The 13,697-nt window shown below is 48.1% G+C and overlaps 1 protein-coding gene across 7 annotated transcripts in view; it reads right to left on the reverse strand.

Annotated features, from left to right (window-relative positions):
• Positions 1 to 4,724: 4,724 nt before the first annotated feature.
• RHPN1 (rhophilin Rho GTPase binding protein 1) overlaps positions 4,725 to 13,697 on the reverse strand; it is a 60,542-nt gene continuing 51,569 nt past the window's right edge. For 5 of the 7 annotated variants that reach the window (XM_078851409.1, XM_078851407.1, XM_078851410.1 and 2 more), the window contains 3 exons: positions 11,693 to 11,839; positions 9,746 to 9,904; positions 4,725 to 7,894 (listed from right to left, as the gene is read on the reverse strand). In XM_078851409.1, the coding sequence (XP_078707535.1) occupies positions 7,703 to 7,894; positions 9,746 to 9,904; positions 11,693 to 11,839 (498 nt within the window). In that variant the 3' untranslated portion in view covers positions 4,725 to 7,702. The remainder of the gene's footprint in view (positions 7,895 to 9,745; positions 9,905 to 11,692; positions 11,840 to 13,697) is intronic. The other 2 variants (XM_078851408.1, XM_078851412.1) reach the window with 2 other exon arrangements.

Raw genomic sequence — 13,697 nt, forward strand, 5'->3', positions numbered from 1 at the left:
ACACAAGTATTTGACACTGGTGAGGCCTCATCTGGAGTACTGTGTCCAGTTTTGGGCCCCACACTACAAGAAGGATGTGGAAAAATTGGAAAGAGTCCAGCAGAGGGCAACAAAAATGATTAGGGGACTGGAACACATGAGTTATGAGGAGAGGCTGAGGGAACTGGGGATGTTTAGTCTACAGAAGAGAAGAATGAGGGGGGATTTGATAGCTGCTTTCAACTACCTGAAAGGGGGTTCCAAAGAGGATGGCTCTAGACTGTTCTCAGTGGTAGCAGATGACAGAACAAGGAGTAATGGTCTCAAGCTGCAGTGGGGGAGATTTAGGTTGGATATTAGGAAAAACTTTTTCACTAGGAGGGTGGTAAAACACTAGAATGTGTTACCTAGGGAGGTGGTGGAATCTCCTTCCTTAGAAGTTTTTAAGGTCAGGCTTGACAAAGCCCTGGCTGGGATGATTTAGTCGGGGATCGGTCCTGCTTTGAGCAGGGGGTCGGACTAGATGACCTTCTGGGGTCCCTTCCAACCCTGATAGTCTAAGATTCTATGATACAGTTAACAATACAAAATCCACAGCAACACAGAGTCCTGATCACTGGTGAGCTATTACCAGCAGCAGGGCAGGGGGGGGAGGAGGACGGAGGACCTTTTGCAGTGACAATCAAGGTGGGCCACCTCCAGCAGCTGACAAGAACCTCTGAGGAACAGTGGGGGGTGGGTGGGGGGAATAAACAAGAGGAAACAGTCTTATCTTGGGTAATGACCCATCCACTCCCAGTCTCTGGTCAAGCCTAAGTTAATTGTATCCAGTTTGCAAATTAATTCCAATTCAGCAGTCTCTCGTTGGAGTCTGCTTCTGAAGTTTTTTTGTTGAAGAATTGCAACTTTTAGGTCTGTAATCGAGTGACCAAAGAGACCGAAGTTCTCCGACAGGTCCCCGAATGTCACAATTCTTGACGTCTGATTTGTGTCCATTTATTCTTTTACGTAGAGACTGTCCAGCTTGACCAATGTACACGGCAGAGGGGCATTGCCAGCACACGATGGCATACATCACTCTGGCAGATGTGCAGGCGAATGAGCCTCCGAGAGCATGGCCAACGCGACCAGGCCCTACGATGGTGTCCCCCGAATAGACACGTGGACGCAGTTGGCAACAGGCTTTGCTATCATTAAACAAAAAACTTCCTTCTTGTAACACCACAGCTGTTACTCTTTTACCATTTCCACAACTCCCAAATGTTTACTTTTCTGCAAACCCTGTATCAATTTTTGCAAAAGCTATTTGTAACTTTTCACTCACTTCTTTAAATCACTTACTCCTATATTTAGTTCTTTCAGGTGGTGCAATTTGTCTGTAACAACTTCGCCACCAAGTACAATTATTGCCACACAGCTGCCTTAACCTGTGCTGTCTTTACCTTGAGACTGTTCAAAGAGGCAGTAAAACATTTGTCTCCATGGATGCCCATGGATCTTTTACTTCAAAAATTCCAGCGGAATAGAGCAGACCTCCCTCATCCTTTGTCCAAAATAACAAAAACATCTCACATAAGTTTCCAAAGTACCCTCCATTAAAACTTTAGAAAAACAAAAGTGTGGAAAGGCAGGGGGGAGATGTGGAAAGAAACCAATTAAGCCTGTCAGGTCAGTTTAAAGTATAGGCTACCAGCAGCAAATTAAGTAAACTGAGGAAAAGAAGAAGGAAAAGAAGGAGAGGATATAGTTAGCTCTGAGCCAAGAGTAGGCTCCCTGGGTTGAAACAGTAGGGAACCCCTATCCCCAGGTTCTCATTCTGGCTCTGGGAGAAGAGTGGTGGTTGTTACCTGCTCCTGCAAACCCTGCCATTTTGCACTTTGAAATTTTTTTTTTCTTCCCCTTCTTTCTCTCCACTCCCCCAGGACCAAGTCCCAGCTCCAGTCTCTAAAGGTCATCTGTTAACTCTGCTTTTGACTTTAAATCCTGTTGTGCCAAATCATCTTTAACCACCCCTAACTAATTTACAACCCTTCAGCAGCCCTTGCTGAAGCAGCACCAAACTTGAAAGATTCCTGGCAGCTTCCCATAATGCTGCCCTTACTTCAAACCTCTCACAAGCGGACTGAAGTGCCTCTTTTCCCTGGAAGGCATTCAGTCCCCATGGGCAGGGACCTTCTTCCACTACCCATATACCAAAGAGGGTGGGCTGCTCAGCCACCCACCATCCCTCTGGGTCCCCTAACACTTCCTCCATTTCCTTTTTAATCTCATCCCAGGTTGATCCCAGCACCTGGTATGGGCCCTGGTTCTTCCTTATCCTTTTATCCAAAAAATCCTTTACCCTGGCTTGCCAGAACCCGCAACTACCATCACAAGAGTTCACGATACCCCCTCCAAGCAGCTGCACGGACTGTTGGGGAGGGGGACTTACAGGCTGCCACTCACCTATCCGATGTGATGCATCCAAGTCACTGGCACCAAGATGTTAGGGGGCTTATTCCTTCACCCACTTACTTCCCTGGTCCTTCTCGCATGAACAGAGAGCAACAATACCCGAAGTCCAAAGGTGCAAACAATTTGATGTTTATTGGGGTGAACTTCCAGCAAGCATGATTCCAGTTTCATTCCTTAGTGTCCCCCTTCCCAGCTCTGACACCATACAGCCTTACACCTGTGTCCCTGTTCCCATTCCCCCCTTTAGCAAAACATGATTCCAATTTTCCCACCCCCATTCTCTGTTCCCTATTCCCCCCCTCACACACCACACCCACTTCCTAACTGACTGCAGACTATATAGTAAAACTTGAGTAGTGCTTAGCTATACCTTAACCATTTTACTGAAATTTAACTAACCAATCCTAACATATTGTAACATGATTATGTAACCAATTATATCCCACCACCTTAATTAGTTTACACCCAGCAAAATTAATTATACAGCAGACAGAAAAAAATCACAGAACCAGACAGAGATTACACAGACAAACAATAGCAAAATGGGAACTATAATGACAAAACAATACAGAAGTGAAGATTTCACATCCCAGCTATTGATAAGTGAGTTCTTGCCAGACAGGATGCTATCAGACTAAGTTTCCTTTTATATCTTCTAGGCACTTCCCTTTCTCTGGAGACGATCGGGGTTATCAGGACAGGACTGTATCCTAACAGCCCAAGAGCACCTTCTTTCAATGTGACTAGGTTGGAATGTGAGGAGGTGACCGGTCACTTCCCAGCTTATGGCTGCCTCTGCTGCTTAGCCACAGGCCTTAGCCTAAGAACAGGGCCTCAGACTGTCACAGTGAGAAAAGGCCTTTACACTGGCAGACAGTGATTTTGATTCTTTTATACCTCTAGAACTAGCCGAGTGATAAGAATACACCTAAATTCTTAGAGTACAGGCCTTTACTGACAGGAATAGCTATATCCTGAATATCTATATCCTAACACCCTGTATTATGAGGTACTTCCTCTATGGCTCCTAGGCAGCAGTAGTGATCCTGTCAATGGTACCCACATCAGTACCAGCCCTGATGTGGACACTGACTAGTTTTGAGACTGATGTCATGTCGTGCTTCTTTGGTGCCCAGGGAGACTGGGCCAGCACCATTAGCTTCCTGTAAGAAGAGGGGGCTTAGTGGCTTTCCTTGTGGAAAGCTAATGTTTAGCCTCTCCTTGTGGGAAGACTGTGTCTCAGCTCCAGCCTGCCCCACCTCTGGGAAGACGCGGCACTGGCTGATGGTGCCAGGTTTGACTTTGGTGCCAGATCTCTGACTTACTCCAGTCTCTTGCCAGTCCTGGGGGCTGTGCACCAGCTGCTCATGGCACTGGCAGGAAGGGACTTCACGGGGGATCAGGTGTATTTTGGAGGCTGATCCTCTCTCTTCCTAGTGCAAGCTTACCCGCAGACTGCTTGAAGAAGCGGAGCTTGAAGTGGGAGTCTCTGGACTTCCATGGCCTCGTAGAGGATGAACACTGATCTGTAACATGACTCTCACTCAGGCAAAGCTAGCAATGGCTTTGGCCATAGGGGAGAGGAACTAAGCCATCACAATATGGGCAAGGTTTAAAGGTTTTGAGTCTGCCGTTTGGCATGGAAAGAAGTGCCGAGTACCAAGTAGGAAAAAAAAATGTCCCGTCCCCCGCCCGCCTTGGAAGGTCCATATTGAAAAAGTGTAAAATAAAAGTTACCCAGGCTAAAGGAAGATAATTTGAACTTGTTCCAACTTGCTGCTACAGGTGGTCAGAGGGAATGAGGAACAGCTGTGACCACTCTGCCCTTTATACCCTCAGGTGGGGGCACAAGGCCATGCACATTGCAAGTGTGGTCCAATGGGCACTCTATGCAAATGACAGTGGTTTGGGGCATGAGGCGCATGCTGCGCACCTGAGGAGAGATCCACACTGGCACATACTCGAAGGCTATGAGAACATACGAGGAACGATGGTGTTGGGAGATTCCCTGATAACTGCATGCACTGGAAGAACTAGGCACAACAGGGACAGTTTTAGCTCCAGCTCCTTCACCTAGATTTCAAGGGGCCACCATTGCACTATAGACCTTGGCCTAGCAAAATCCATCCACTGGTCACCAAGGAATTTTAACTCCGCATTTGGGGGTTCAACTAGTCCCTTCTGGACATAGGAGCTATGAATTTATCTAGACCCAGACTCTTTCACAAGCTCATTTCACAGCCATTGCAGAGGCACTGAGTGTGATCTACAGAAGTAGTGCACTAAGAAAGTTTAGTTTTCAAATCTGTTTTTTATAATCATTGAAAGGTGAGCATCAACATATAAACAACCACCAGTGTTAGAAAGACGCACAATGCATGTAAAACACAAACCTGATCATCTTGTGATACAAATGCGATATGCAGTCACATACATATTGCTTTAAATAAATAAGTCTCTGGCCCAGAGGCCTCAGTTATGGCAGCAAAAGACAAGACATTTAAAAATTCCTACCGTTTCTAAGCTTGAAGCTCTGATTTCTATTTAAACCAACAATGGTGTCTCCCCATTAAGTTTATCACCTGGTGGCTGGGAAGTTTACCCCGGGTACTGTACTGGATGATTCAGGTCCAGTACAGCAGTTCCTATCAGACAATGGTCAGTACCAGCTGCTTCAGAGGAAGGTGCAAGGCGGCCCTTAGTGGACAATTATCAAGTAACCGTCCCATGGGGAAGATTCCTAACTCCAGGCAGTTTAGTGGTTGGCTTATGCCCTGGAGTACGAAGGCTATCACCTCAATCCATGGGACGGATGGGGTCCTCAAGTAACAGTTAAAGAAAGCCATGTGGAGGGCAAATATCTGAATCTGCCTGTAGAGCAAATGCAGTTATGAGAATTGGGGGATGCATGAATGAAAAGATCTATCAGCAGCTAACGTGTTTCATAGAAATGCCTTTTTTCAGGAGAGGAAACCACTTTTTTTCTTAAATAACATAGGATCAACAGCTTGGCACATTAGCATTGCGCTACATGAAACAAAATAAGGTAAAATTCAAAGGAAGCAAATGAGAAGATATTCTGCTACCAGTCTAAGAGACATATGTGTTCAGTTTATTCCATTAAACTATTGATACAAATTATTTGTGACTTTAAAAAAGGAAGAAATAGACACCAACTATTACTTGTACAAAAATACAATTACATCTCTGAAGGGTATTTTATACCTACCAACAGCAATCAAGCACGCAGGAAGACTGGAGAGCTTGACAACCTCCACAAAAAAACCCAAATACACAATACAGAAATGGGACTGAAAACTAACATGGTATATAATGGAAATATTGATTTTTCCAGCACTGACAGTACAGATGTTAAGATGTATGCATCGTTCAGCTCAGCACCATTAAGAATGCTGGCAGCACAGAATTGGGATATTAGCAATGTGCCTGAGATCCAATACCAGGGCAAATTTTAGTAGTTTAATAATTTGGAGGAGTTATTTGCTTGGAATTTTAATCTCACACAGAAGAAGCAGGAGGCCCTTTGGCTGTTAGTGAATCCATCTCTGCTGGGGGAAAAAGGATAATGACTATGTGGATACAGCTTTCCCTTTCATAGAGAGGAGCAGGATATGCCATGGCCGGGTGCTTGTTGAACAGCTGAAGGACAGCTATGTATCCATTACAGTAATGCACCCAGCACTGATTCAGCACAGTGCTTGAAATACATGTTTAAGTCTGTATTGGATCTTGCTTAAGTGCTTTGCTGAAGTGGGGACCGAGCCAGTATTGCTTGTGCACCCAATATTCTCAGTGACATCGACAGGATTCTTGGGTGCACAGACCAAACTCTGCCCCCTCAAACTGCACACCACTCTGAATGACTTGGAGCTTGAGCCAGCACCCACTGAACAGGAGTGGCACATATCTGGAGAGCAGGATATGGCTTCTGCTCTGACCAGATGGTCAGAAGGAGGCCTAGTTAATCCATTTGCTCTCGATGCACAATACTGACAACTTGAGGGCTTTGTGTTACCAATATGAAACATTCATTTCACATCCACAGATAATACTCAGTCCTGCCATGAGTGCAGGGAACTGGACTAGATGACCTTGCAAAGTCACCTTCCAATCCGACCACGCTATGACCTGTAGCTGAGCTGCTCTGGGGTCATGCTACTGAGATTGTAAAATTTGCATCAGAAAGAGCAACAAAACACACGGGCAAAGCTGTGCTTCTGGAACGTGGTCCGGAAAATCATTTGATTTGAAAATCACCACCCCTAATCTGAGCATGTAAATTCAGCACTCCGTCTTCTGTGCGCGCTCTCACCCTGCGCACTAAATGAAGCGGAAGACCAGCAGACATAGTAGGATGTGAGCATGTGCCTCAAGCCTCTGCCATGATGCTTGTGCACAAGGGGGCTCAGTTAAGGTTCCCTGTTCAACTTAAACAGTGACATTTCCTGACTTTTCAGCGCTTCACTCGGCAACCTTAACATTCCTTTAGTGTTTTTAGAAAATACACTTCGAATTTCTTCCCCAGCCCACCGCAGAGTAGCTGGAGACAGTCTTTATTTTCTCTGCACTCAGCAGGCTGGCCTGCTATTCCTGCTTCTCCCCACCTTGGGGTTGACAGCAGGCAGCTCCACTGGAATAAAAATCCTCAGACGTACCAAGGATCAGTTCATGTTGGATCTCCATGTCTCACTCATCTTTTCACCGATGATGTTGAGAAAATTCTACGCATTTCCTGCTTTGTGTATTCATGCTGACAAGCTCCTTGGCTAAGTAGGCAGCCATGAGCACAGGATTTTTACGCAGTAGATCAAGGCCTAAGAGATGGTACAGAACTTCACAGCATTTGGCTTGCCTGCTGGTGTTGACTATACCGGCACTTACTGATGCCGGTGAAAAGGCCATCTTGGTACTAGAGTATGAGCCAAAAAAAAATCAGTCCCTCCCCTCCCCAAACCATTCAGCGGAGGGCTTTTTACATGTAAGCTCCGATGGAGGAGCCTGATGGTCACCAGCAACAAGAGCTCGACACTGGTCGGCCCACTCCGCTAGGAAAGAACCCAGCTCGATGCCATGCTCCACAGGCACCAAGGATCAGCTCTGGAGTCTTCTCCTTCCTCGGGGCTTGAACAACTGAGTGCAATGACACCAGCGTAGCTCCCAGTGCCACGTAACTGCTGCTCTCTCCTCCTGCTCCCCAGCAACGCCAAGAGTGAACGTCAATAAGCCGGGACCCAGTCAGGCCGAGGGGTCAGTACATGGACTCGTCTCCCACGGTGGTGAAGGGAAGGCTGTAAGTGCTGCTCTTGCTGCGCTTACTCTTCTTGCTCCAGGCCAGCAGGGTGCTTGCGCTCTTGCTGTTCATGAGGCTCTTCCTGCTATTCTCCTTGTTGTTCTTCAGCAGCGCGCCCCCCGACGACATGGCTACCGACCTCCTGTCCGCCTGCCAGAAACCGAATTAAAACAAGAGCGTAAGATATAGCCCCGAGAGGGGAGGAATAGAAATGAACACACAGCTTTTATTAAGGCCAGTGCTGTATGTGGGGAAATGCCACTTACATATGTGCTGTAGGAACAGCATGGCCTGGAGTACCGAACACATACAGAGACTGGTACTTCCAGAGTGCTGTACAAACGCTACGTCAATCCTCCCAACGCTCCAGGAGTCTGCGTAAGTTTCACCCCCATTCTGACCTTGCACTAGTTACACACTGGTGTGCTTCCATGCAAGCAACACCAGAATCAGGCCCAGAGAGTTTAAGGGACTCGCCAAAGCAGCCTGGAGACCGAGCTGAGGCTGGAGGGCTCCAGGCTTGCAGTCCTGTGCTCAGACCACTAGTCAGTGCTGCTGACTATCCACTTTATTTTAACTATGTGCTTTTCCCCATATGAGGGACCATCCATGTCCTGCTCAGAATCCTGGGAATTCCTCCTTTTCTTTACAGTCCCCACTCTCCAGACACCACCTTCTGACCCTAAATCTGCCTAACCAGCAGGACCTCAATCCTGAGCAATCAAGACTGGCTTTGCTTCCAAGCCCATCATCGCTACTTAACTGAACACCAGAGTGCACCCACTCTTTCCCATCTCCCCACAGCCGCCAGACCCCCAGACACTACTGGCCTAGGAAGCAAGAGACCACGATTGAAAATGGACTGTTCAATCTCCCACAGCCTGGTGCCAGAAACCAGTCTCTAGGCCAGCCCATGGAGAACGTATCAGAAGGAGAATAAAACCCAAGATGTTTCTAAAGGCAAAGCTTCAGGCCTGATTTTCAAAAGTGTGAAGTCAATGGGGAGCTGAGAGCCATGGGAGCTCAAGCACCTCTGGAAAAGTCAAGCCCTCACTCAGAGGACAGCAAAGCTTTGGCTCCCAGAAAGGTCCCTCTACACTCCCACAGGGTCACTAAAGTCTGGTATACGCTACAGAGTTAGGTCAACATAAGGCAGCTTACGTTGACCTACTTACGTCAGCATATACACTACAGCCTTGCTCCCCACCGACGTAAGTACCCTATTACACTAACATAATAACTTCAAGTCCATGTGAGGCATAGGGCTTATGTCAGTGTTGTTAGGGTGAAGTGTAGGTGTAGACGCTGCCTTACTTACATCAGCTATTGGTTGTCATTGTCAATTTCACGGCTCCAGAAACTGACAAGAGTGTCTGAGGCTAGTAGTGGGTTCCAGCTACAGTCTGGCTGCCCCCCATCATGGCTTCCCCTCTCCCAGCTAGGCATCTGCTTGTGGTCCCTGCTCCCCACTGCCCCTGGGCTTCCAGCACCCAGCTCCCCCTCAGGGAGCAGAGAAGCCTGAGCGACTGCTCACCACTCTTGGCGGAGATAGGGGAGGCAAGAAGAAAGGGTGGCTGCTGGGCTCTTGGCGGGAAGCAGAGCTGAGAGCCTGGCCAGCAGCTGAGCTCCTGGTGGGAAGCTGAGAGCCCCACGCTGTCCTCCTTCAGTTGGTGGAAGCGCTCCTGGGAAGGACACGCACCATCAACAGAAGGAGGACAGTGTGGACATCAGCCACCACATTAATTACTGCACTGTCTTCAAGTTGACCTAATATAGGTTGACTTAAGATTGTAGTGTAGACATGCCCTTAGGTCTCAGATGGAATCTGCCACATGATTTATTGTTTCCAGACTCCACTACCCAAAGTATCCTGAAGAGACAAAGCATCACTCAGCTTGGGTTGATCTCAGCAAGCTTCTCTTTGCCAGCCCTGGCTCTCCCTATATACATCCACCTAAGGGGCTTTTGCTAAGGTTCGGACAAAGCAAGAAGGTGAATTACAACGTTCTGTCCATCGGAACTCTGCAGGGTTACCACGCCAATGTCTACACCCTCTTCCCCGATGCTCTTCAGCAGCTGCACCACCTCAGCATGCTTGGACCACTTGCAGTCCTCGCTGTTCACAGAGACTATATAGTCTCCTTCCTTTAGCCCAGCTTCCTGCAAGAGAGTAAACAAAGGCATGTTTGGCCAAATGGAGCCTGTAATATCCCAGCATGGCTACAGAACAAGTCTTTCAGGAACTAGCAGAGACTCAGCTTTTCCTTCCCCAAAGTTCAATACAGCATGACCCTAGGACTCCTGTTGGACTATCTGAAGCATGGAGATGTTCCTAGGAAAATCCTCAGCCTGTTTAACTCAGTTTGCAGAGGCATTAAAGGAGACTACTTCTGCAAGATCTGGGGTAGGTCCAATCCAGCAAAGCACTTAAGCTATAAGTAGTTTCCATCTACTTCAACAGAGCTTAAAGCAAAGCACATGCTTACGTGCCTTACAAGACCGGGGTCATAGAGCCCAGACCAGTGAAGTCAGTGGAAAGACTCCCACTGATACAATGGGCACCAGATGAGACCAGTAGTAAATACACAGAACATTACTGGTTACCAGTCTGATCTTTCAAATAACCTATCAAAAGATCCAGTAGATAAATGTTCTTCTCCCATGCTTATTTCTGTGCGTCCTTCTATGCTTGCCCCCAGCATCCCTGCCCCTCCAGAAAGCTTTTCCTTTGAGAAGCTCTTCTGCCCATTTCCCCCCAAGCTTGACCCCTTATGGCCCTTCCCTTTCAATCTGTTCAGTTTCTTCACCACCCCACACGACTCCCAGTCCAAATTCTTTTCCCAACCATTCTCAGTTCCCCCATCCCCACCTCATTCCATCCCTCCACCCCACTCCCCACTTCAGCTTCCAGCCATCCTCTGCTCATGTTCCCAGTCTCCCTCCCTGGCCCCTCATCCAATTTCAGTATCTCTGCCCCCCCACCCCAGCTCCCTGTCTCAGTCTCTTTGCCCAGTCAGCTTCAATGCTTCCCCCACCCCTTGGCTCCACATATGACACTTCTCCCTCTCCTCCCCCTCACCGGTTCCCGAGCTTCTCTGTCCCATCCCCAGCTTCCAGTCCCCTTGTCCAGCCAGTCCCAATCTCTGCTGCCTGTCCAATTTCCCTTCCCACACTCCACCATGCCAGCCTCCAGTCCAAGCGTCTTCCCATCGCCAAGACGCCTTGTCTGGGTCTACTCCCCCGGATTCCCTGGATCCAGTTCTGGTCCCCACTACATTCAATTCAGGTGGCTGCCCCCCTTCTCACGACACATTACCTGCGGGGGCACTGAACACAGGAAAGAGTCCCCTTGCTCTCAGTTCTGGTGTCTGGATCTAGCAGAGCCCAGAGTAGCCACGAACTGCAACTGCAGGGACAGTCCCACTAGCCCTGGGTGCTAGAGCATGCTTAGTGTGTACCGAATTTTTTGGGAACTAAGCTGAGATGTTCTAGTGAGTCTCTATTGAGTATGTGCCAAATATGATTTTTCAGAGACTTGTAACTCAGCCAGATTGGGGAGGACTTTCGTGACGATGACAAAAGATGCATCCTTGACACAAAGGCCAACCCTCCTGCCAAATTTCAAGTGTCTGCTCCAAAGCATGGAGGCACTAAAGCTTCCCAAAGAAAAAAAGTCTCCAGAATGTTTTAACGTGGGCAAACCAAAGAATTTTCCCTCAGCTGATCCTCAATGGGCTGAATATATTTTTTGGAAGAGGGGTGGGTGTGGGGGGATTCAGTCTGAGACTGACATCCAGCATGGGAAATATCAGCCCAAACGGTTCCAGTTTGGCCCAAGTTATTAGCAGCTAAGAGTGTGGTCTCACACAGGGAAATGCCAGGCCCCCTGAATAGAGGTGGTGCTACTAACTGTCTGTATCTCCACCGAGGTGAGCATTAGCTACTTACGGATGCACAGCCCCCAGGTATCACTCCCGCAATCAGGACGGGAGAATCCCCTCTGAGCGTCAATCCAAAGCCATTTTCCCCTCTGGCCAGGTGAACTCGCCGTGCAGGGCACCACTTGTTTTTGACTGAAAATACTGACAGAGGGCCCTGGACAAACAGACATATGACAACGTGTTTCAGTGCAGTGGTCCTCTTGACAGTTCAGCCCTTGTCCCCTGGCTCACAGAGATCCCACTGACTGACTCATTGTTCAAGGAAGAGCGAAGCCGGATCACGTGTCTTCCGCAGACAATCCTAGGTTTGTGCCCACCAAGCAGTGTATACACTGACTAGATGTCAGAGTAACTGCAAACATTCAGTTGCCCAAAAGCCAGGGAGGTATTTTGGGGCTGGCAGTGCTTAACTGAATGACATTCAACCAATTCCTTGCAAGGAGGGAGGGCAAGATCTAGCCATCGAGAGCAGCTGTCAGAAACTGGGAGCTTCTGTCAATTTAAAGAACGTCTGTGGTTAGATTCAGACCTTCATCCAAAATTAGAAGAACACAAAGACCTAGATCTACTTACCATTAGTGCATGGAATGGACTCTTCAACTCCCTCCCTTGACAACAAAGTCCCACCACCGGGGGGAATGATGTGTGTGGGCTCTAGCTCAAGACTTTAGTCTGGGAACTGCAATCTAGTAGCCATGGAGGATGAAATCCACCGTCTGCAACACCAGTCCAGGTGGTGCTCACATGGATCCAAAGCGGGGCACAGTGCCAGCCCTCTGCACAGAGATGGATTTCATCCTTAAAATCAGATCCTACTGCCGATGAAATCAATGGCAAAGCTTCCCTCAGCTTCAGCAGGAGTTGCAAGTGTTCCTGGTTCCTCTGCTGTGGCTCCCCAGCTGTCTGGAGTGCAGATGCCTGTAATATTCTGCTGCTCTGAAGTCCCCCTGGAAGCTGTGTGCTACACACATCCTGGGTACCCTGCACAAATTGTTCCAGTGGAAGCTGGTCGTGTTGTGCTATTCAATCAACAACTGCGAACGGGATCACATTAGGGAATAGGGAGAAGCTGACATTAAGCAGTTTGTTTCCCTGAGCTGGGAAGTGCCCGCCCCACTGGCACAACTTTTATGATGAGATTACTGGTTCTGTGGATGAAGGGAAAGCAGTGGGTGTATTGTTTCTTGACTTTAGCAAAGCTTTTGACACGGTCTCCCACAGTATTCTTGTCAGCAAGTTAAGGAAGTATGGGCTGGATGAATGCACTATAAGGTGGGTAGAAAGCTGGCTAGATTGTCGGGCTCAACGGGTAGTGATCAATGGCTCCATGTCTAGTTGGCAGCCGGTATTGAGTGGAGTGCCCCAGGGGTCGGTCCTGGGGCCGGTTTTGTTCAATATCTTCATAAATGATCTGGAGGATGGTGTGGATTGCACTCTCAGCAAATTTGCGGATGATACTAAACTGGGAGGAGTGGTAGATACGCTGGAGGGGAGGGATAGGATACAGAAGGACCTAGACAAATTGGAGGATTGGGCCAAAAGAAATCTGATGAGGTTCAATAAGGATAAGTGCAGGGTCCTGCACTTAGGACGGAAGAACCCAATGCACAGCTACAGACTAGGGACCGAATGGCTAGGCAGCAGTTCTGCGGAAAAGGACCTAGGGGTGACAGTGGACGAGAAGCTCAATATGAGTCAGCAGTGTGCCCTTGTTGCCAAGGAGGCCAATGGCATTTTGGGATGTATAAGTAGGGGCATAGCGAGCAGATCGAAAGACGTGATCATTCCCCTCTATTCGACATTGGTGAGGCCTCATCTGGAGTACTGTGTCCAGTTTTGGGCCCCACACTTCAAGAAGGATGTGGATAAATTGGAGAGAGTCCAGCGAAGGGCAACAAAAATGATTAGGGGTCTGGAACACATGAGTTATGAGGAGAGGCTGAGGGAGCTGGGATTGTTTAGCCTGCAGAAGAGAAGAATGAGGGGGGATTTGATGGCTGCTTTCAACTATC

This window comes from Lepidochelys kempii, chromosome 2, assembly GCF_965140285.1.
Source record: "Lepidochelys kempii isolate rLepKem1 chromosome 2, rLepKem1.hap1, whole genome shotgun sequence".
In the NCBI taxonomy this organism is placed as follows: domain Eukaryota; kingdom Metazoa; phylum Chordata; order Testudines; family Cheloniidae; genus Lepidochelys; species Lepidochelys kempii.